The sequence below is a fragment of the Desmodus rotundus genome, chromosome 9 (genome assembly GCF_022682495.2).
Source record: "Desmodus rotundus isolate HL8 chromosome 9, HLdesRot8A.1, whole genome shotgun sequence".
NCBI classification, from domain to species: Eukaryota; Metazoa; Chordata; class Mammalia; order Chiroptera; family Phyllostomidae; genus Desmodus; species Desmodus rotundus.
Window position 1 is genome coordinate 105,023,159 of NC_071395.1, and position 22,230 is coordinate 105,045,388.

The window sequence follows — 22,230 nt, forward strand, 5'->3', positions numbered from 1 at the left end:
GAGGTATTACACTCTGTGATTTCAAATTATACCACAAAGCGACAATAGTCAAAACAGCATAGTATTGACTGAAAAACAGACACACAGACCACTGGAACAGAATTGAGACGTCAGAAATATACCTACACGTATATAGGCAAATAATTTTTGACAAAGGAGCAAAAAACATACAATGGAGAAAAGAAAGCCTCTTCAATAAATGTTGCTGCGAAAATTGGAAAACCACATGGAAGGGAAAGAAACTAGACTACTGTTTGTTACCATATACAATAATTAACTCAAAATGGATCAAAGACATAAATATAAGACCTGAAACAATAAATTACATGGGAGAAAACGTAGGTACAAAACTTACAGACCTTGCTCTTAAAGAGGATTCTATGAATTTGACCCCAAAAGCAAGGGAAGTAAAGGCAAAAATAAATGAATGGGACTATATCAAACTAAAAAGCTTCTGCACAGCAAAAGAAGCCGCCAACAAAACAAAAAGGCCACCATCCAAATGGGAGGAGATACTTGCATTTGCTCTTTTTTAAAGGCTCCAACTTTATGAAAATTAAAAATACTGGAACTAGGATTATAATTTTATAATCAAATATCACTAAATTTGTAAAAAGGTCAGCCTTTTCCCCCTAAATTTTTCCACCCTGCTTTCTCTCTCATACTGTTTTGGAACTCCAGTTTCATGTGTGTGGGGTCACTTAATATTGTCCCACAGCTTCTCAGGTTCTGTTTGTATTTAGGTTTTTTTCAATTTTTTTCTCTACATGGTTTTGATCATTTTGATCTATCTTAATTTATTGACTTCACCTCTAATGGGCAGTTTTCAGTATGATATTAAGGCCACCTATTGAATTGTTTAATTCAGATTGTACCCTTTAGTTCTAGAATTTTCATTTGCTTCTCTTTTCTTTAATTTAAATAATAAAATTTAATTTGTTTTTAATTTATTAAATAAAAATGTAAAATTTTTCCATTGAGATTCCTTATCTTGCCTACTCTTTTCCTTTCACATCTTGTTCATCTTTTCCTTTAAATCTATGAAAATATTTATAATAACTGTTTGAAAAGTCTTGTCTGCTGATTCTAACATCTGTATATCCAGGGACCTCTTTTTATTGGCTGTCTTTTCTCTTAATTATGGTTGACATTTTCCGGCTTCTTCACATATCCGGCAATTTTTAATTATATGCTGTTCATTCTGGATGATGTATTTTAGGAAGTCTTGATTATATTGCAGAGTTTTGAGTGTTGAGTTTAATTTTCACAGGAAATTAAACCACTGGAAGATCCTCTCGATCCTCTCAGGCTCGGCTTTTTAGACTTTTCTAGGGCAGGTATAATTTAGTGTGTTCTTTACTCAAGGTTGTGATCCTTACTCTTTGGCGTGTCCTTCTGGGACATTAACTGAATGCCTGAGGTCCTCACAGGGCTTTGTCCACTCCGAATGGGCAGACACTTCAATGTCTGCCAGCACCGAGCGACTCCTGGTTTCTCCATTTAGCTCTTTAACCCCTGAAGCCGCTCTCTGCTGGCCTCATGGAATCTCATCCTGTGTGCGGGCCACCGTGCCCTCTGCAAGGACTTGGTAAGAACTTTTACACAGAAGTCTGCATCCTCCCTCATACACCTCCTTCCTTTGTAGAACCCTGTTGTGCAGATTCCAGCTGCCTAAACTCTCTTTGGGTATGCCACTTGCGCCCCAACCCTGACATGTCTAGGGCAGAACACAGAATTTTTAAAAATTCTCTCCTCCTCCTCTGTTCTCTTGTCTCCAATTCTCTGCTCAGTTGGTGACATAACTCCACTGCCTAGTCTTTCTCTGACGCCCTCTTCGCTCCCACCCCCCTTTGACCACTGACTCCAGTCAGTTTGTCTTTGCCCCTGTCTTTCTCCTCTTTGTCACTATGCCAGCAATCTTCATTTCCTAATTCAGGAAATTTTATAGTTCTCCATTTGATAGTAAAACAGCACTTCACTAATGCTACTGGTAGAACGCCTGTACTTTTTATAACACAATGCCTGGCATTCAACAATACCTGTTAATTGCATGAAGACGTGAACGGGTGCTGTGTATGTATCTGCCTCACCTGCCCGGCCGTCAGCTCATTTTGAGCAGGGACAATAAGATGCAGAACAGACAGTAGATATTCAAAATATAAAAATTCAATAATAACATCCTTATGTTATTAATTTTTGCATAAATAGAGTTATTTAATTAGTTAATATATCATATTTGATGTTCAGCTTATGCTCAGTATTTTCCAGTCTATCTTGAACCATTTTTGGAAAGGACAAGTGAGAGAAAGCCTACTTCTGTGTATGCTGATAGAATAAACCATCTTTTATGCAAGACCATATAGTTTTCTTACACGCATGAGATATTTGTACTGCCACCATTTTCAGTTTTGCAGATGTTCTCGGTTTCTCTTAAAATGCTGATTTTGGAGTTAATAAATACATTTAATAAGTTAATAGAAAACAGAGTAATTATAAACATTTGTGCTATGCCAGAGATGTAAAATTTATTAGGATGATCATGAAGAAACTGCTCAATTTCCAGGAAGATGCCACCCAAGACTGAAAGCAGAATTCCCAAACACCCAAAGAAAGATACACTTTAGTAGGAAGGAATTGGACAACTTTGGGAACCCCCTAGGCAGCCACCTGCTCAAAATATCCTTCATTCCTGTTATCTGCCACGTGGTCTTGAAAGTCTCTTGGTTTCTTGGTGGTGAGAGGGGTGGGGGGGTGGGTGTTGCCAGTGATAGTGCCATCGTTGTTCCGACTTCAAAAGCTAAGTCAGTTAGTTGCAGGTACTGAGACAGGTGAACAGTGAAGCTTCCGGGGTGACTCCTTCCATGTCAGGCACTGAGTGCAGAGCCACCGGTCAGCAGCAGCTGGGGAGGCAGGGCTCACAGCAGGGCTGAGTGAAGGTCGTGAGGTTGATGGTCTCCAGGCCTGGGGTGGGCAGGCAGGAGTTGAGCAGGAAGCAGGTGGGCACACAGGGCTGAGGAATGTGGCAGGGAGGGGGGCAGTTGTCACAGCAGGTGGGCTCCAGCTGCCAGGTCGTGTGTGGGCAGGTGCTGGGCAGGCAGACTCCACAGCGGCAGCATTTGTCAGAGGAGCAGATGGTGGTGGCGGGGCCGGTGGGGACGCTGCAGCAGCAGGGAACGCAGCAAGCCATGGCGGTGGGGATCTGTGTTTTGTTTTTATTGGTTTGGGTTCAGAACAGATGAGGTTTCTGAGGTGCGAATGTCCTTGCTCTGAGGTTCTTATATACCCTCCCCAGTGGGCGTTGGCCCAACCAGAGGGCTTCTTTCCTGGTTCTTGTTTATGTTAGTGTGTCCATTATGCTTTGATTAATTTGACATTTAGATGCTTGTAAACAGTCTCTGTTCTGCTAATTAACCTTCATTTGAGTTCCTGGCTAAATCTGAGCTGATTGCTCTTGCTCTTTGTCACTGGAACAGAAGCTTTATGAGGTATCGCCAAAGGCTTCTGCTGTTGTAAGTCCCACGCCAGCCCTGCTGGGGAACGTGGCCTCATGGTATGCCCGTGCGTGCGGGCCTTCTCCCCAGTGCTGGCCAGCCCTTACTCTCCTGACCTTCCTCTGTATCAAATGGTCTGGTGAAGTATTCTTGTTTTAAAGAGCTGAATTTAATTTTAGTAACTGTCTTTTAAATTTAGGACCTTTTGAATAATTAATTACTTTTTAAAATGATATATAGTTGGCATATCACATTGTATTAGTTTAGTTTGAGGACTTTTGAAGATCAAACTTACATTAATGTGGGAAATGCATTATTGAGAAATATGGCAGACTTTTAAATATTTATTACAAATCAATAAACAGTACATATTTATTAAATATTTACATATTTAAATGTTACATATTTAACACCACACATATTAATAATTAATATTACATAATCACATATTAAATATGTAAATAAGTACATGTTTATTAAAAATTGGACAATATAGAAAAGTATAAGGAAAACAACTCATCCATAATTTTATCCTCTACAAAAATTCTCTATGAATATTTATATATATCCCTCTTGTCATTTTTCTATACATTTATCATATTATTGTAGTCCTGAAATCATATTGTACCTACTGTTCTATAATTTGCCTTTTTGCTTAAACACATATATTTTCATCATCTTCTGTTCTTAAGTATATTTGATAATGTTATTTTTAGTGTTTCCTAGCATTCATGATATAATTGTACTTCTAAGTTACTTAAACTTTTTACATTATTTACTTTATTTTCAACTTTTGTCTATAATTGTGGCAATAGTGAACAACCGTATATATAAATCGTGATGCACATTTCTGATTATTTCAGGATAGAAATAACTATTAGGTAGAATTATTGGAACAAATACTAATTAACAATATTTTATGGCCTTTGATATTCATTATCATATTGCCCTCCAGAATGGTTCTACTTACCTATTTATTTCTAAATATTTATCTATTTCCGCCAGCTGTGTTTGAGAATTCCTATTTCTCTATACTTTTAATAGATATTTTATTTCCAAAGTGTTTGCCAGTTGGTGGGTGAAAAATGAAATTTTGTTATTATTGTACTTTTTCTCTTACAAGAAGTTCGGCTAAAACATTCTTTCAATGTGCATTGGCCTTTTTTCTTTTTTTTTTTTTTTTTTTTTTTAAATATATTTATTGATTATGCTATTACAGTTGTCCCATTTCCCCCCCCCCCACTCCACTCCATCCTGCCCACCCCCCTCCCTCCCACATTCCCCCCCTATAGTTCATGTCCATAGGTCATACTTATAAGTTCTTTGGCTTCTACATTTCCTACACTATTTTTACCCTCCCCCTGTCTATTTTCCACCTATCATCTATGCTACTTATTCTCTGTACCTTTCCCCCCCTCTCCCCCTCCCACTCCCTTAATGACAACCCTCATGTTCTAGTTGTTTGCCTAGTTTGCTCTCGTTTTTGTTTTATGTGTGGCCGTTAATAACTGTGAGTTTGCTGTCATTTTTACTGTTCCTATTTTTGATCTTCTTTTTCTTAGGTAACTCCCTTTAACATTTCATATAATAAGGGCTTGGTGATGATGAGCTTCTTTAACTTGACCTTATCTGAGAAGCACTTTATCTTCCCTTCCATTCTAAATGATAGCTTTGCTGGATACAGTGATCTTGGATGTAGGTCCTTGCGTTTAATCTTGGGTAATGTAATTATGATGTGCCTTGGCGTGTTCCTCCTTGGGTCCAGCTTCTTTGGGACTCTCCGAGCTTCCTGGACTTCCCGGAAGTCTATTTCCTTTGCCAGATTAGGGAAGTTCTCCTTCATTATTTGTTCAAATAAGTTTTCAATTTTTTGTTCTTCCTCTTCTCCTTCTGGCACCCCTATAATTCGGATGTTGGAACGTTTCAAGGCGTCCGGGAGGTTCCTAAGCCTCTCCTCATTTTTCCAAGTTCTTGTTTCTTCATTCTTTTCTGGTTGGATGTTTGTTTCTTCCTTCTGGTCCACACAATTGATTTGAGTCCCAGTTTCCTTCTCATCACTATTGGTTCCCTGTACATTTTCCTTTGTTTCTCTTAGCATAGGCTTCATTTTTTCATCTGTTTTTCGAATAGATTCAACCAAGTCTGTGAGCATATTGATAACCAGTGCTTTGAACTGTGCATCCGATAGGTTGGCTATCTCTTCGTCGCTTAGTTGTATTTTTTCTGGAGCTTTGAAGTGTTCTGTCATTTGGGCCATTTTTTTTTTTTTTGTCTTGGTGCGTCTGTTACTTTAAGGGGCGGAGCCTTAGGTGTTCACCAGGGCGGGGTAATGCTGGTCGCAGCGCTATGACGCTGTACGTGGGGGAGGGGCCGAGCGGGAGCAATGGCGCTGGCCTCACTGTCCTCCGGCTTTCAATCTTTCACTCCGCTACCCACAATCAAACTGGGCCACTCTGGTGCTGGTTCCCGAGTAAGTGGGCCTGTGCACACTCTAGGCCCCTGTGGGTCTCTCCAACAACCTCTCCTGTGAGGCTGGGAGTCTCTCCTGCTGCCGCCCCAACCCCCACGGGCGTTTTCAATCAGAGGTTTGAGGCTTTATTTCCCGGAGCTGGAGCCCTGGGTTGCACAGTCTGCTTTGTTGCCCGCCGTTCGTCAGGTTTATCTGTGGGCGAATGTGGTGCCGCGGGGTGCTACCCGCTGCTCTGCCTGCCCCGCTCCCCGCCACTCTGAGTCCAGCCCTCTGGGTTTATCTGTGCAAATGTGGGGCCGCAGGGTCTGCTAGTGCTCGGACTGCCTGCGCCATTTGTCCCACACTCCGCCAGTCTCAGTCCCGCCACAGCCACGCGAGTCCTCTCCACCCCGGTGCCTGTCTCCGCCCCTCCTACCAGTCTGGATGAATGTTTATTTTCTATTTCCTTGGTGTTGGTCCCCCTTGCTGTTCAATTCTCTGTCAGTTCTGGTTGTGCGAGGAGGCGCAGTGTGTCTACCTACGCCGCCATCTTGGTTCTCCCGGCCTTTTTTCTTTCTACTGAGAACAAGCTTGCTTTGTTTCCTTCACTATTAAGTATATGAAAGTTGAATTTTTAGCTTTTGTCTTTATACTAAGTAAAATAATAATTTAAGACCATTATACTAATGTTTAAATGAAATTCCTATCAATGGAAAATGAAGTTACGGGCCTGAGCTATCTGTTCACATTTTATTTTATTCTGTGTTTTTTTCCCCCAATGTAGTGCGTCCCCCCCCCGCCCCCCGCCGCAAGTCTTGTGTCTGTGGTAAGAAAGACCCAGATTCCAGGTCCAGGACACCTACAATTAGAGAAAATGGCTGGCAAGAAATCAATAAATTTCAAATTTTAAAAAGTTCTCTGTGGCTCTGATGGAAGAAAGGACTTAGGGTCTTTGTTGGTGCCCTTGGGCCTCATGCCCAGACTTACCTTTGTGGGAACATGTGCCAAAGTGCCCACCTTTTTACTTAGGGCCGATTAATAGTTTTCAGTATTTCAAAAATGTTTTAATGGACATTCATCAAGCCCTTACCGTGTGCCAGACACTGCGGTGAATGTTGGGTACAGAGCAGCGGACAAAGCAGACGCCTCCCCTGCTCTCACGGAACTGAGAGTCGGGTGGAAGATTTATCACACGTGATCTATTATTAAAAATGACTGTTATACATTTTGATGAGGAAAAAAGAGATTGGATTCTAATAGCAGAAGAACAATGAGCAGAAGAAAGTTATTTCGAAATTTTAGGAGAAGCATCACAAAGGGGCTTGTAGACTCCCACAGTTGGAATTTATGGTAGACGGTATCACTCTCTCATTTGGAACGCAGTATGACTTTGAGTCAAGATAGAAGGTTAAAGGAATTGTTACTATTGTGTGTACAGTTTTTTTAACCATATTTCTTTTTTAAAGATTTTATTTATTTATTTTCAGAGAGAGGGGAAGGGAAGGGAGAGAGGGAGAGAAACATCAATGTGTGGTTGCCTCTAGTGCACCCCCCACCAGGGAACTGGCCCACAATCCAGGCGTGTGCCCTGACTGGGAATCGAACTGGTGACTCCTTGGTTCACAGACCGGCACTCAATCCACTGAGCCACACCAGCCAGGGCCTGTGTAGAGTTTTGACTTAAGGTTACACAGTAGAAACAGTTGTAAAATAAGTTTATGATAATAAACTCATCACTTTTATTGAAAAGACTTGCAATAGTTTATTAAAATTTATTTTTTCTGCAGTGGTCAGGAGACCTGAGAATTACTCTTCTCTGCTTTTAAGTTGGGATAGTGAGTCTAAGAGAGGAAGATAATTTGCCTTAGATGGTCTGGTGACTGACTTGTTAAAAACTAAATATAGGACCTATTGGAACTGAGCTACCTTTTATGTGGTTTAATATTAAGTTTAAAGTATGTGTCAGAGTAACTAAACATATTTTATTTATAGAAACAAAGGGTATCTTTTTCCTTTAAGCAAATGTGGAGAAACACTGGGATTCCTGATTAGATGATAGATTTTCAAAGTGTTAAAAGTCTACACACACACACACACACACACACACACACACACACACTAGCACGTGCCTTGTTGTAATGATACCATTCTACAGGCAATAGGGGTATCTGTGACAGCGAAGGCAAAAGCTGGACTGGTAATACAAAGAAACAGAAGTAAAATACCATTGTTGGTTCTTTGCTCAAATCTCTCATTGCTTCAAGGTTTCGGCGTAAACCCCTTCATCTGGGGAGCCCCCTCCCCGGGGTCTTTGCATTTCTTCCCTCCTGCTCGCCTCATCCTCCCCTCCCCATTGTCCACACACCTGTAAGTTGGTGAGCGCTCTTCTGTCCAAGACAACCACTCCCTACCCCTTCTGCCTCATCATCATTTAATGCTCAGCCTGGGTAGCTCAGAGCTTTGCATAAGCCTGCCTTACCCTGATGCTGAATCACCAGGTCTGGGCTTCAGTTGCTCTTGGTGTATGTGTGCATTCTGGCTGCTCACAGCTCAGTCACAGCAGAGATATAATGATACTCATTCAGCGTATACAGAGCACATAAATCATGATTGTAAGAACTTCACCAGATTTGAGAGAAACTTGAGGGCACCTTAGGGAATCACGTCTTTTATCTTCATAATTCTTCGCACGAATATGGTTCCTGGCACAGGGAAAGCACTCAAGAAATATTGGCCAAATGAACAAGTAAACGGACTAAATTCCTTGTTGACTGTATCCTGGGTTGTGTTGCGTCTGCCTCACCACTTCTGAGTTCTGTTCATTTGAAGATGTGCTACTAATAAGCCTGAGGGATCCTCTGAGAAATTCTCCTCTGGAGAGACTGACAGGCACACTGAGGACACTCATTTTTATTTTTTACTTTTTAAAATAATGTATTTTTCAGTTATAGTTGATGTACAACTATTAGCACATGCCCAGTTTCAGGTGTACAACCCAGTGATTAAACATTTATATAACTTATGAAGTAATCAACCCAATAAATAGGATAACCATCTGGCACCATACATACTTATTACAATATTATCGACTATATTCCCTATGCTGTACTTTGCATCCATTTAACTATTTTATAACTACCCATTTGTATTTCTTAACCCCTTTACATTTTTTACCCAGCTCTCCAACCTCCACCCTTCTGACAACTGTCAAATTGTTCTCTGTGAGTCCTGTTTCTGTTTTGTTTGGTCATTAATTTTGTTCTTTTGATTGGCATATGAGTGAAATCATGGTATTTGTCTCTCTCTGTCTGACTTATCTCGCTCAGCACCATGCCCTCCAGGTCCAGCCATGTTGTTGCAAATGGCAAGACTTCATTCTTTTTTTTTTTTTATGGCTCAGCCTGTTTCCTTTACTGCCTCATGTGGGTGTGGAACCAGCTCCTTCTGAGTCTCAGCCCCTCCTACCAGTCTCTATGGGGTTTCTTCTGTATATTCTTAGTTATAAGACTTCTCTGTTCAGCTAGACCTCAGGTGGTTCTCAATGACGGTTATCCTGTAGTTTAGTTGTGCTTCTGATGTGGTCGTGGGAGGATGTGAGTACCCCTGTTTACCTACTCTGCCATCTTGTCCAGAAGTCACACTGAGGACATTTAAAAACACATCTACTAAAGGCATTTGCTTCTCCCCTTCCTTGCCCTGCCTTTTTCTTTTTCACATGCATTCTTTTGGCTTTAGCTCAGGGCTTCTTCAGATTTTGACTTGTGCCTTTGTATATGTGTTTTATATGTATATATGTATATGTATATACACACACACACATATATACTTAGCATATGTGATATTATATATAATATGACACATTACAAAGGATAATCTGCACAAGAAAAACTAAGTAGGTTGAAAAAAGAAGTAAAATGAAGTGGTGGATTAAATCGTGTTTAATCAGGGTTTTAGCTCAGTTCTTAGCTTGCCCCGAAAAGGACAGGCATTCTGTTGCTTACTGGAGTAGAGCCTGTGCTAAGAATGGCGGCAGGCGGGGAGATGTACTCCTAGCGCCCTGCTGCTAGAGTCGAGCACCTGAAGTTCTCGCTAAGGGAAAATGAGGGCCCACTAAATGCCCCAGATCTTAGAACTGAGCACCTATCACTTTTAATCTATGAGCCAATGTATCTTTTTCTATTACAGTTGGATATGATGATTTTGTTAAAGTTCTTACAGTTTTTATTTCTCATGCATATTTTAAGTTAATGTCATAATTGTTTCATTAAGCTTCTGGTTCTATTAGTATTGGAGGCTGTGTGATGTGGTAGAAATAATTGGACTTTAAAGTCACACGTATAAGGAGCTGCATTCTGTTTTTCTTAGTAACTAACTTTATCACTTGGGGAATGTTGAAAACTCTTAAAGCTTCATTTTTCACATCTATTAGTGCTGTTTTAAGGATGGCATGAGTTAGTACAGGTGTTTTACCTTGCAAAGTGTGGTTAAATAAATGTTGGCTCACCCCCAAAATTGCCTTGGTCTGGGGAAGAGGAGAGAAAAGGTGAAGATAAAAGGTAACCGATTTAAAGTTAGCGAGCCCTGTTAGTTAGCAAGTTCCAGTCATTCCACTCCAATAGATTCTTGTTTAAAAAAGTAAATAATCACCTAATCTTTATCTTTCTTTACAAATGAAAGAAATATACCAAAAACTCTAGCACAAAGAAAAATCTTGCCAGAGAAGTGAAGTTGATTAGAAAACCCATTAAGAATTTTTTTCCTCTGTGAAAATACCCAGCACAAGAAATGGGATCCAAGAAGCAATGTGACTAAGAAAATAGTGTCTGAGATCTTACAGGTTTCAATGTATTTTGATAGTAGATGATACTCACCTGCCCAAATGAACCAAATGACTATTCAGCCAAATAACCATAACAATTTATTTTTATTTTCCATTAAAACGAAAGGTAGGTTTTCTACGTTTGGGCCATCTGGTCTGCCTCAACATCTGATAAACTACTGAGGCAAGTGAGTGCTACACAGACAGCTTTTGGGCTCTTCATTGTCAGGAACTGGGTGCAGAGCCACCAATCAGCAGCAGCTGGGGAGGCAGGGCTCACAGCAGGGCTGAGTGAAGGTCGTGAGGTTGATGGTCTCCAGGCCTGGGGTGGGCAGGCAGGAGTTGAGCAGGAAGCAGGTGGGCACACAGGGCTGAGGAATGTGGCAGGGAGGGGGGCAGTTGTCACAGCAAGTGGGCTCCAGCTGCCAGGTCGTGTGTGGGCAGGTGCTGGGCAGGCAGACTCCACAGCGGCAGCATTTGTCAGAGGAGCAGATGGTGGTGGCGGGGCCGGTGGGGACGCTGCAGCAGCAGGGAACGCAGCAAGCCATGGTGGTGGGGATCTGGTGTGCTTCGGTTCCTCGGAAAGAAAGATGAGGTTTCTGAGGTGCAAATACCTCCTCTGGCTTTGCGGCTCTTATATACTGTCCCTGGTTGGGTGTTGGCCCAATCAGAAGGCTGCTTCTTTTTGTTTACGCCAGTCCTTCCACAAGGATTCCTTAATCACTTTGGCATTTTCTTGTTCATTAAGAGTTCCTGCCCTTATTAAAGTAATCATGTTTTCGACTCATAGACTTGTCATTTTTGTCACAAGATGATTGCATTTCACCTTCACTGGGTCCTGGTATGCCAAACCTTACATAAATTATAGGTAATCAGACCAAGTGATAATTCAGCTATAGCTTCAAAGGCTATGACTATATGCATCTCAGAGGTATTTGCCTTATTTATTGATGACATAATTCAGGTGCTATTGAGTGAGCAAGGTGACAGAATGGAATAAAACAAAACCTCTTTTTGTTATTTTAAATAAAACTATAGTGAGTTTCCAAAGGTGGTGATATTAACCCCTTATCAGATGTCAGTAAATATGCAAGGTTTATAAAGAACTTACAAAACTCAGTGCCAAAGAACCCCAAACAACCTAATTAAACAATGGGCAAAGGACCTGACTTCTCCGAAGAGGACATACAGATGGCCAAAAGACATATGAAAAGATGCTCAGCGTCACTAATCATCAGAGAATGCAAATTAAAACCACAATGAGATATCATCTCACACCTGTCAGAGTGTGGCTATCATCAATAAATCAACAAACAACAAGTGCTGGTGAGGATGTAGAGAAAGTGGGACACTTTTTGCACCATTGGTGGGAATGCAGATTGGTGCAGCCACTTTGGAAAACAGTATGGGGACACGTCAAAAAAATAAAAATGGATCTGCCTTTTGACCCAGTGATCCCACTTCTGGGAAAATGAGATCTCTCCAGAAAAAGTCCAGTCATTGTTAATAAAACAAGAATGGTTTGCATGATAGGGATGTAACCTGCCAGCCAAGGAGAGTGGACTGGGGTGCACATGCGTGAACAATGACAACCTCACTGTACTAGTCAGTGGGGGCTGTGGACGCTGTTGAGTGAGCGTGTGTACTGTGTGGCCGTCACATTCAGAATGCCTGAATGAGTAGAGCAATGAATCTGCATCAAATTTTGCGTTAAGCTTGAACATTTCTCTGTGGAAACTATTTAGATGATTCAGAAGGTTGCAGCTATTGGCAACCGGTGATTGGCAGCTTCATCACAATATGTGCCCACTCATGCATCACATCTCATGCGTATTTTTGGTGAAACATCAAATCACCCAGGTGACTCAGCCCCCCTACAGCCCAGAGTTGGTGCCCTTTGACTTCTCGCTTTTCCCAAAACTAAACTCACCTTTGAAAGGGAAGAGATTTCAGACTGTCGATGAGGTTCAGAAAAATATAATAGGGCAGCTGATGGCCTTTGGGAGAACTGTGTGAGGTCCCAGGTGCCTACTTTGAAGGGGCTGAGGCATCGTTGTATGACTCAATACTTTCTGGACAGACCTCGTATCTGTGCAGGAAGCTAAAACACTAATTCGAAAGAACATAAGCACCCCCATGTTCATTGCAGAGTTATTTACAATCACCGAGATATGGAAGCTGCCCAAGTGTCCATCAGTAGATGAGTGGATAAAACAACTATGGGACATTTACACAATGGAATACTACTTAGCTATAAAAAAAGAAGAAAAATTTACCCTTTGTGACAGTATGGATGGACCTGGAGAACATTATGCTAAGTGAAATAAGCCATTCAGAGAAAGACAAATACCATACGATTGTACTCATACTGGAATCTAATGAACAAATTGAACTAACAAGCAAAATAGAGGCAGACTCATAGATGGAGAGCAGGATGACAGCTAAGGAGTGGGGGTTAGGAGGTGGAGGGATTGAGCAAAAAGGAAAAAGGACTCACAGGCATGGACAACAGTGTGGTGATTGCGGGGGGGCGGTTTATAAGGGGACTAAAGTGTAATGGAAAAAGTAGAATAAAAATTTTTAAAATTAAAACATTGTAGGGGAGAAAAGGGGACACCTGGGAAACCGCGCTGTAGCCGGGGGCGTGGCGATCAGGGTGCACTCGGCGAAGGCGGAGGAAAGCTGCCAGGAACAATGTGAAAGAAAAACGACGTGGCCTGGTTTTCTGTTCTATTGTCGGGGATAAATAATGATTAACCTTGAGTAGTTTGTTTTTATCTTGAGCTAGGTTATTAAAACGTATCAGAAAATTGAAAATGTGTTTGAGTTGCCAAAGATTCTGCATTTTGATGCAAGGGTAAAAACCCAGCTGGTATTTTTCCTGTGCTGACATTGTTAATCAGTACTTAAGTCTGACTTTAAAAAAAATGACTTTCTTTCACCTTAGAGATGTAATTTTTTTTTATAGATTCAGTATATACACTAATTTTGTCTTAAAGCACAGAGAAAGCTGAGTTACTATGTATAACCAAATACACAATTCAGAGGGTTAGGAGAGAATGCATGGCCAAGTGGCATATACCTTCTTTTGGGTACGTAGAGCCACGCACAGTCAGATTTCTGTCTGCAGAGGAGGCAAATACTTTGGTGAAATAGAAAGAAGGGATTTCGGATTCAGGCAGTTTTAGGTTTAATCCCTACTCTGTCACTTCTTGTTTATGTAACTTTGGCTAATAACTTTCTCAGCCTCAGTTTCCTCACCTGTAAAGTGGGGAGAATGGTAGTAGGCACCTCTTAGTGTTTTTTTGTTAGAAATAAATGAGATAATGCACATAAAGCACCTACTGGAGTACCCAGTAGGTTCACCAATGTTAGCTCTTACAAGTGAAAGCAGTAAAAGTAATAAGGTGGGAGGGGATTGGTTAGTGACATGGAATACTTGTTACTTAAAATGCTTCTGGATAATCTAGAACCAAAGAATGTCAAAACTAAACCGACTTCAGAGAGGGTCTGGTCAACCAGCGCATTTTACTGATTTAAGACCTGAGACCCAAAGAGATCAAGTTACTGCTTGGAGTCACAGAGGCGGCCCGAGACAGAGCCAGGACTGGGACACCCGTCTCCCGGGTTCCAGGTGGGGCTTTTGAACTAGCCAAGGGCCCTTGAACGCCTACAGGCCCACAGTGGTAGTATTAAAAATAAAGTCTAAATATTTACCCCTAACAAAGATGTGTAAAACTATCAAACTTCTTTGCTTTTGACTAAAAACCAGGTACTTGGCACAGTGACAATAGTAGTATTAATCCTAAAACCTCATTGATACTTATAAATTATTTATGAACAAAAAAGAAAGAGCGACTAAATTATTACTTTAAAAAGCCATTTGAGAAAAATTTTTTCAGGAAACAGAAGGATACCATCTGTAAGAAAGCTGGGAGCCAGTGTGCGGCAGTAATGGCCGAGTCTCCCACTGCGCCTCGGAGAGCTGCGGTGGCCGCATCGCGTCATCTGACCCTCGCAGGAATCCGGACACATGAGCACAGAGGAGAGTATAATGAGGGAACGGAGTCTGAGAGGGAAGCAAATGGCCCACAGTCCCAAGGCCAATCCAAGAAAACATACAACTGGACTGCATTCTGGGCACTTCTGCAAAAACCTTATAGCACGTGGATTTGTCCAGGACAACTAAGGGGACAAATCAATGGTCATCATACAAGTTTGATTGTAGGACGAAGTGTGTGTTTTTACTCCCATTAATTGTGTGACTCTGGTGAACAGAGAAGACTGCACCACAGTCTCTCTTCAGTTTATTTCAATGACATGCTATTATTTGTCATTTGGACTAGTAAACTTCTAAATATAGCTATGACTAATGTAAGCCAAGCCTAATTTGAAGAAATAAGGAATACTCAGTAAATCCTAATATTCATTCCAAATTGGTTTTCCTAGAAGACAGCATATAAAAGAAATGAATATGTGTGTGTGTGTGTACAGACATATATAGACACACACACATATACATTTCCCAAAGTTGCAGAGCATTTTGAACTTGGAATTTCATTGATGACTATGACTAAAAGAGTCAAAATTATTTCCACACACCAGCAGTGATCAATTTGTTTTGTCAGTTAAGGAAGAAAGAAAATCAGCTTTAGGGGTAATGGATATTAAAATAAAATATTTTAAAAACATTATATTAATCTCTAGACTCTAGCATAGTGCTTGGCATAGTGGTTGTCTTAAAAATATATTTATTGAATAAAAAGATCCTACAAGGTAATAGCCAGGTGTCCCAGTTGGTTAGAACATTGTCCCAACGCCAAGGTTGCGGGTTCGATCTTTGGTCAGGGCACATACAAAAAGCAACCAATGACTGCATGGATGGGTGGGACAACAAGTCAATCTCTCTCTCAAGAAAAAAATTAATAAAATTAAAAAATAGTCCTATAAATGACCTACTGGATTTTTTACTTTTTAACTTACACCAAGAGCCAGTACCTAATTTTTCAGTGAATCCCTGATGAAAGCTCTCATTCTGCTGGGGGCAAATCCTGGATAGTAGGATGACGTGCTGTTGAGGCTTAGGTAGGCATTCTACTCTCCCTAAGAGGCAACGTGGAGTAAATAATCACAAGGCCATATTTGCTAAGCCAGAATGAAGTTTATTAATGCATCGTCAAAATGGTCATTTCTCAGTGAGTAGTAAAATAGCCTAAAAGACAGAGAAAAGGTCTCCCACTCTCCCCAAAAGAGGAAAGAAGTAAGAAGTTAGGCTAATTCACGAAAACATGGCCCAGGGGATAGGGACAGAGTGAGCTTGCTGTAGGTGGCAGCGCGTGTTGGAGGCTGGGCGACATGGAGGACAGCAAGGGGCACATGAGACGAGGGGACCTAACAGCAAGGCTCGCAGGGGCTCTCGCAGCAGGGCTGCACGTAGGTGGTCAGGTTGATCCCGCAGAGTCCGGGAGTTGGCTGGCAAGAGTTGAGCAGCCAGCAAGTGGGCACGTAAGTGTCAGGCATACAGCAGGGTGGGGGGCAGGTGTCACAGCAAGTGGGCTGGAGGAGGCTGATGTCGTGTGGGCAGGTGCTGGGCAGGCAGACTCCACAGCGGCAGCATTTGTCAGAGGAGCAGATGGTGGTGGCAGGGCCGGTGGGGACGCTGCAGCAGCAGGGAACGCAGCAAGCCATGGTGTTGGGACTCGGGTTTTTGTTGGGTTGAGAAGAGAAGTCTCTTGGTGTCTCAGTGCCGGTCCCTTCTGCTCTGGCTCTTATATACCCACCTCCCTGGGCGTCAGCCTGTGAGCAAGATTTTTTCCCCCATGTTTCAGTTTATAGCTATCTCCATAAAAACCATCTAATTACTTAAGTGTTTATTACCTAAGACGCATGTCTCACCTCATAAAAAGTTTGTTTTGCTGTCAGGTTGGGGCTCTTCACGCCAGCTCTTTGTCACTGCGTGAGCATTTCATCTCAGTCTTCAAAGGCTCCAGGTGATTATCCTCTAATCACTACACGTCACTAATGATGGCCTGGCATGCTGGGTATATTCACACCACCGCCATGCTTTCTTGTCTCCGTGTCAGATGAAGAAATGGGTAGGTTTTTTGATTGCTCTTCTACCAGCAAAGATTCTATGTGATCATTTCGGCCTTCTGGCTGAAAAAGTGATTAAGATTTGTACATTTATTCTTGTGGCTCCAAGAAGCTGAATTTAGGTGGATGGGCGGAACCCATTGCGAACGAGATTCTGGCTCTGTGTGAAGCAGCACTGTTTCACGGAGCTGTGACGAGTCATTTGCTCTCCTTCCCCTTCGCACACACTTTCACTGGGAACGTGGCAGGCGCTTGTGGATGGGAGTGAAGACTTAAGGAGGTCCTTTAAAATTCTACCCAGTCGTGTTATGAATGAAGATTATGACCTGAAGGCTAGTTGTATTGGGCCATTTCGAAACTAGACAGTGTAGATTTCCCAAAATGAGTTCCATGAACACTTGTTCCAAGGAACATTAAAGGGTACTCTGGTAAATAAGTTTGGGAAATACTGACTTCTTCATTGGTGGACCTCTGAGAACCTTTCCACTACAGAGATGATAGCATGTGTTTCTCTCCCAACTTACTCTACCATGGAATCATTTTTGTATTTTAGTTTTCACTGATTAGCTTTATAGATTAGTGTTCTATGGCATAAGCTTGGGGAGATTCCCAAATTACTTCTAAACCACTAAAACCTTAATAATAAAATTATTTAAATAAGTAAAGACATAAAACTTAGTATAATGTTTTAGAATTACTTTCAAGTAGGGAAACTATCACCTGGTACATTTTTAGATATATGTCACTTTGCAAGTCTTAAGATTTTATCCGAACCCGTGTTCAGTTAAAATGGCGCAGGCTCTAAAAATAATTAGAAAATTGCTCAACGTGGAGGAGTCAGAAGTCAAAGGACATGCACATCAGCAAGGCGAAGGATCCAAAAGAGGCCCAGCGTGAAACTGCTTTCATTTCCGTCATTTTCTCATTGGAATGATTGTGTGTTTTTAGATCCCTGCGCTGGGGGTTGGCTGCTTGTTCACATCGCTTCAGTAGGTGTCTGTGTTCACTCGCTCACTGGTGTGGCACCCGCTGTAAGTCAGACAGCGTGCAAACAACAATAACAACAATGACAACAAAAACCGGAAGGAAGTAGGTGCTTGTCCTCGAGGAGGTCATAGAGAAGGAAAGACACGGGGAAGTAAAGTGGCAAATGACAACACAGGGTTGCGCTGGGTCAGGTTTTCTAGGTGAGAAGGGGAGGTGAGAAGTGGGAGTGCAGAGCTGGGGGTCATGACTGGGAGATTTGGAGAGAACTCTATGGAAAGGGAACATTTGTGTGGGGGCCGAAGATTGAATAGGAGCTTTGCAGGTGGAAGGAAGTAGGAGGGGATTTCAGCAAGCGAAACAGGAGCAGTGCCGCGGTATTTCCCGGGAGGGCACGGTGTTGACTGGTTGAAGCACAGGTCCTGGGTCTCCCGCTGCCTGTGCTGGAGGAGGATAAGGAGAGATGACAGGGAAAGGCGGGTGAGTGCCGCAGTAGGGAGACTTGCTGTTGTGTTTAGTGTTCCACATGCAGGGTTTCGAAATCCATCCCATTGGCAATGGGCATTAATGAAAGGTTTTTGAACACATCCGCAACGCGATTGGATTTGTATTTCAGAGAGATGACGGCAGTTTTTCAGTGGAGGCCCGTCATCATCGTCGTCGTCATCACTTACTCAGTGTGCGGTCTTGCGCTGAGTGCTTTACCGTTCTAGACGTCTCTCAGCACAAGCTTGTGATGTGGGCAGCGCTGCCGTCCTTGCCCTCCTGCAGGTGAGGAACCTGAGGCACAGACAGGCTGAGTAACGGGCAGGTCAGTGACGGGCTGGCATTTGAAGCGAGGCAGTCTGGCTCCAGGTTCCACTCTTAGCCACTGTGCATCTTCCCTCGCCCTCTGGGAGGGTGGCTCTGACTCGAGTGAAGGTGACCCTCAAGGTTAGTTACACGTAAGATTGGTGGGAAGGGCGGGACCAGCTTATTGAAGTCTTGAGACCATAGGAGGGGTTGGTTTTAGAGCCTATTTTCTTGAGCAAAATACTATACCACAGAACAGAGGTCACTGAAGATAGAGAGAGTGGCTGGGAGGCTGTGTGGGAGTGATGAGGGGGTCATGGTTTCTGTAGTAGGGGGCTTCATGGTCCGGGGGAATCGAGCAGAGGGGCATATCCGGGATTTCTCATCACGTCATCTGGTTTTCTGGAGACCACTCTCTGGGTGGCACATCGGTTTCCACAATAAAATTAATATTCCTGTTTTTAGGATAATTGGAATATCCTAATCTTATCCTCCACTAATAGCTAGCATTTACTGAATGGATACTGCGTGCCAGGCACGGTGCTAAGTATGTTATGCACATATTCTTTCTTATTTCTTACAATCTTATAAGATATGGAACATTCTTATACCCACTTCCCAGGCAGTGAAACAGAGTAAAGATATTAAATAATGGTTTAAAACCTCACAGTTAGTGGCTAATGGCAATACCTCACACTTATCAATAAAACTCAGTATTTTTGTGGAACTGAATATTGTCTAGCTTGTAAATGACGCTCACTCATTGTTTCACTTGCTGACTCAGCAAGCAGATGCCCAGCACCATGCTAGGTGCCAGGCAAACAGAAAGAACCAGTTCAGATAAGGTCCTACTGTCACCATGTTCTTTCCTGGGTGGGGAGTGGGAGGGTAGAAAAAACACTAAACTATGAATAAGTAAGAACTTCAGACAGTGGCAAGCGCCAGAAGAAAATACAGCGGAGTGAAGTGACAGAGAGTGACGGGGTGGTAGTGCAGGCAGCACGTTGCTGGGGCTGGGGTGGGCGGATGGTCTCCCCAGGGGCTGGAGTAGAGGGAAGGGGAGGGAGGGTGGTAGGGGCTGGGGTCCAGGAGGCAGGCGGGTGCCAGGCCGTGTAGGAATGTGCAGGTGGTTCTACAGAGTTTAGCTTTTATGCCAAGGGCAGTGAGAAGCCACTGGCTGATTTACGGCAGGAAGTGGTAAGATGTGAGGTCTGGTCCGTGGAAAATGAACTGCAGTAGGGCCAGCGTGGAAACAGACCTAACAAGTAAGTGGTTCAGGCGAGAGGGGGTGGTTGAGTTTGGGAGGCGGTTTTATAAGTAGAGATGGTAGGATGTGCTGATCAAGAGCCTGGCCAAGGACCACATTTAGGTCTCGGATTTACTTGTAGGGGAGAGGGCACTCTGAGCCCAAGAGCTGCCACCTGGGGTGGTAGGGAAGGGGTCGAAGACGAGCTCCGTGTGGGGCCTGCAGAGAGTGAGCAGCTTGAAGCCAGAGAGAGGGAGCAGGGCTGAAGATTTGGGGTGCCTCCATACACACGTGAAAATGTACTTCCTGCCCAGTTCCCGCACTGAGATAAAAGGTCACTTTTATGTGTGTGAGTCACAGTTTGTCGTGAGTCTCTGTGTGACTTACCAACATCCATCTCCGAGCACCTAGGTAGATTTCTGGGCTGCTGTGGAGCCGGCATCTCCTGCGTCAGCAGCAATGTCACTGTGGGCAGGTTTTGCAATTGAAAGCAGCTCAATTTTCTCAAGCTTGATGAAGCGCTTCATCCCTTCACAATAATAGCCTCCTAATAAAAATGCCTGCAAGTAAAAGTATTTGGTCTTTACTTCCTGACTTGCATGATCTTTTCCATTTCTCGTGACCTCCTTTTTCACATAGATTGGAAGAAGGAAAGACTGGTGTCAGGACTGCCATCGACAAAACTGCTTTCCTTGCAGAATTTCCACTTTGCCAAGCATGTGGGGAGAGGGTTCTGGGTTTGGGCTGAATGGCAGAGTTGGGGGGGCTTTACAGTTGCACCAGGACATTGTTTCTGGTGCGAGGTTACAGTGGAGACTGGTACAGCTCCTGCCAGTGCATTGGCCTGCACTGAAAATTAGTCTCAGTTTGGATTTCTTTAAAAAATCGGGTAATGTTTTGCCCCTTGAGGACGGCTGATATTGGCTACAGTTGTGTCGGTGTATATGACCCAAAGGAGGTGACCCTCCTGCCCTGCATCACTGGGACACGTATGTTCCCATTGCAACATGCCAAGCGGACCTCGCAGCACTGAGTCACACGGCACATGCAAGCTTAGCCCAGCTTCCGCTGCCTGGAAGTGCTGCCTATTTTCCTTGGGGATCTTAGGCCTTCAGTTGAATTCTCATGTGTTCTTGTAAGCTATAGAATATGCAGCTAGTAGCAGAGAATTACACCCAGTTAAGTAAGGTATAAATATGTGTGTTCACTAAAATGAGCCTGGTAGGGGAAAGTAGATGCTCAATAAAATTTGAATAATGATGGAAAGCATGTTTCTTAAGCCAGAGTTATGGTTTGGAGGATAAATCAGTAATTAACAACAAAGCGTCTGCTGTCTGGTCTCCCTGGCACAGCCCCTTTCTTAACTTCAAAGCTAAATGGGCCAACCCTAGGGGTGGAGTAACCCCCTCCCCACCCAGGGAGGCTGCAGTCCAACCCTGACCCCCAGGCTTGCTGGGGAGGAAAAAAAGAGAAGAAAAATAAGGAAGAAAATATACGTAGTTTCTATAATCCTTTTTTCTAATTGGTTGCAAGGCTGTAGTTAATATTTATGACTCTCTTCTCCCTCTCCCCATTTCATTGTTTTCTTTACCCTCAGCCAGGACCTCAGCTGGTTGGGCTTCTTTATCTGGTGGGGCTGATTTAATCTTTTCTGAAAGGCTTGAGTCCACAGTGGTACCGTCTTTTTCAGGTTATTGGGAAATGGGTTAAAGTCATATCTGTTAACTTCAAACAAACAAAAAAACAACAACCCACCTAGAGCTGCGCTTTTCTAACTGAGGAAGGTGCATGGTGCAGCAATATTTCTTTCACCTTGGAAATGAAAACGCAACATATTCTAGACAATTTGACCCCAAGGAACTTCACTGAGGTGTGAACTCCTTAATTTTTGTGGGGTTTGCCTCCTATCCTGGAGTCCACATGTTTTACTAAGACATCTAAAGTACTTGCTGCTTCCTGCGCATCAGAGACAATTAACATGATGTCATCAGTGCAGTGGACGGATGTGATGCTGTGTGGAAGGTCAAGATGATTAAGATCGCTCCTGAGTGTATTAGGACAGAGGGCAGGAGCACTGGCCTAGTCCCGAGGCAATACTTGGAAAGTTACTGTTACTCACACCAGGTAAAAGCAAACTACTTCTGGTTGTCTTTGCAAACTGAGATGGAGAAAAAGGCATTTTTCAGTCAAAAGCTCCATACCAGGTGCCAGAGGCCTTGTTGATTTGTTTCATTAAAGACACTCCATCTGTGGGATGGCAAACATGCGATGCAATATATAGATAACGTATTGTAGAATTGTACACCTGAAGCCTATATAATTTTGTTAACCCATGTCACCCAATAAATCCAATAAA

The 22,230-nt window shown here is 42.8% G+C and overlaps 2 protein-coding genes and 1 long non-coding RNA gene across 3 annotated transcripts in view; 1 reads left to right on the plus strand and 2 right to left on the minus strand.

The window, feature by feature from the left end:
• LOC128779282 (uncharacterized) overlaps positions 1-22,230 on the plus strand; it is a 217,114-nt gene that overhangs the window by 130,896 nt on the left and 63,988 nt on the right. The gene's annotated exons all lie outside the window — the stretch shown is intronic.
• LOC128779280 (keratin-associated protein 3-3) lies at positions 2,241-3,504 on the minus strand. The gene has a single exon (XM_053911714.1). The coding sequence runs from the start codon at positions 3,185-3,187 to the stop codon at positions 2,891-2,893; it is 297 nt and encodes a 98-aa protein (XP_053767689.1). The 5' UTR covers positions 3,188-3,504; the 3' UTR covers positions 2,241-2,890.
• On the minus strand, positions 15,915-16,560 carry KRTAP3-1 (keratin associated protein 3-1). The gene has a single exon (XM_024573186.3). The coding sequence runs from the start codon at positions 16,445-16,447 to the stop codon at positions 16,151-16,153; it is 297 nt and encodes a 98-aa protein (XP_024428954.1). The 5' UTR covers positions 16,448-16,560; the 3' UTR covers positions 15,915-16,150.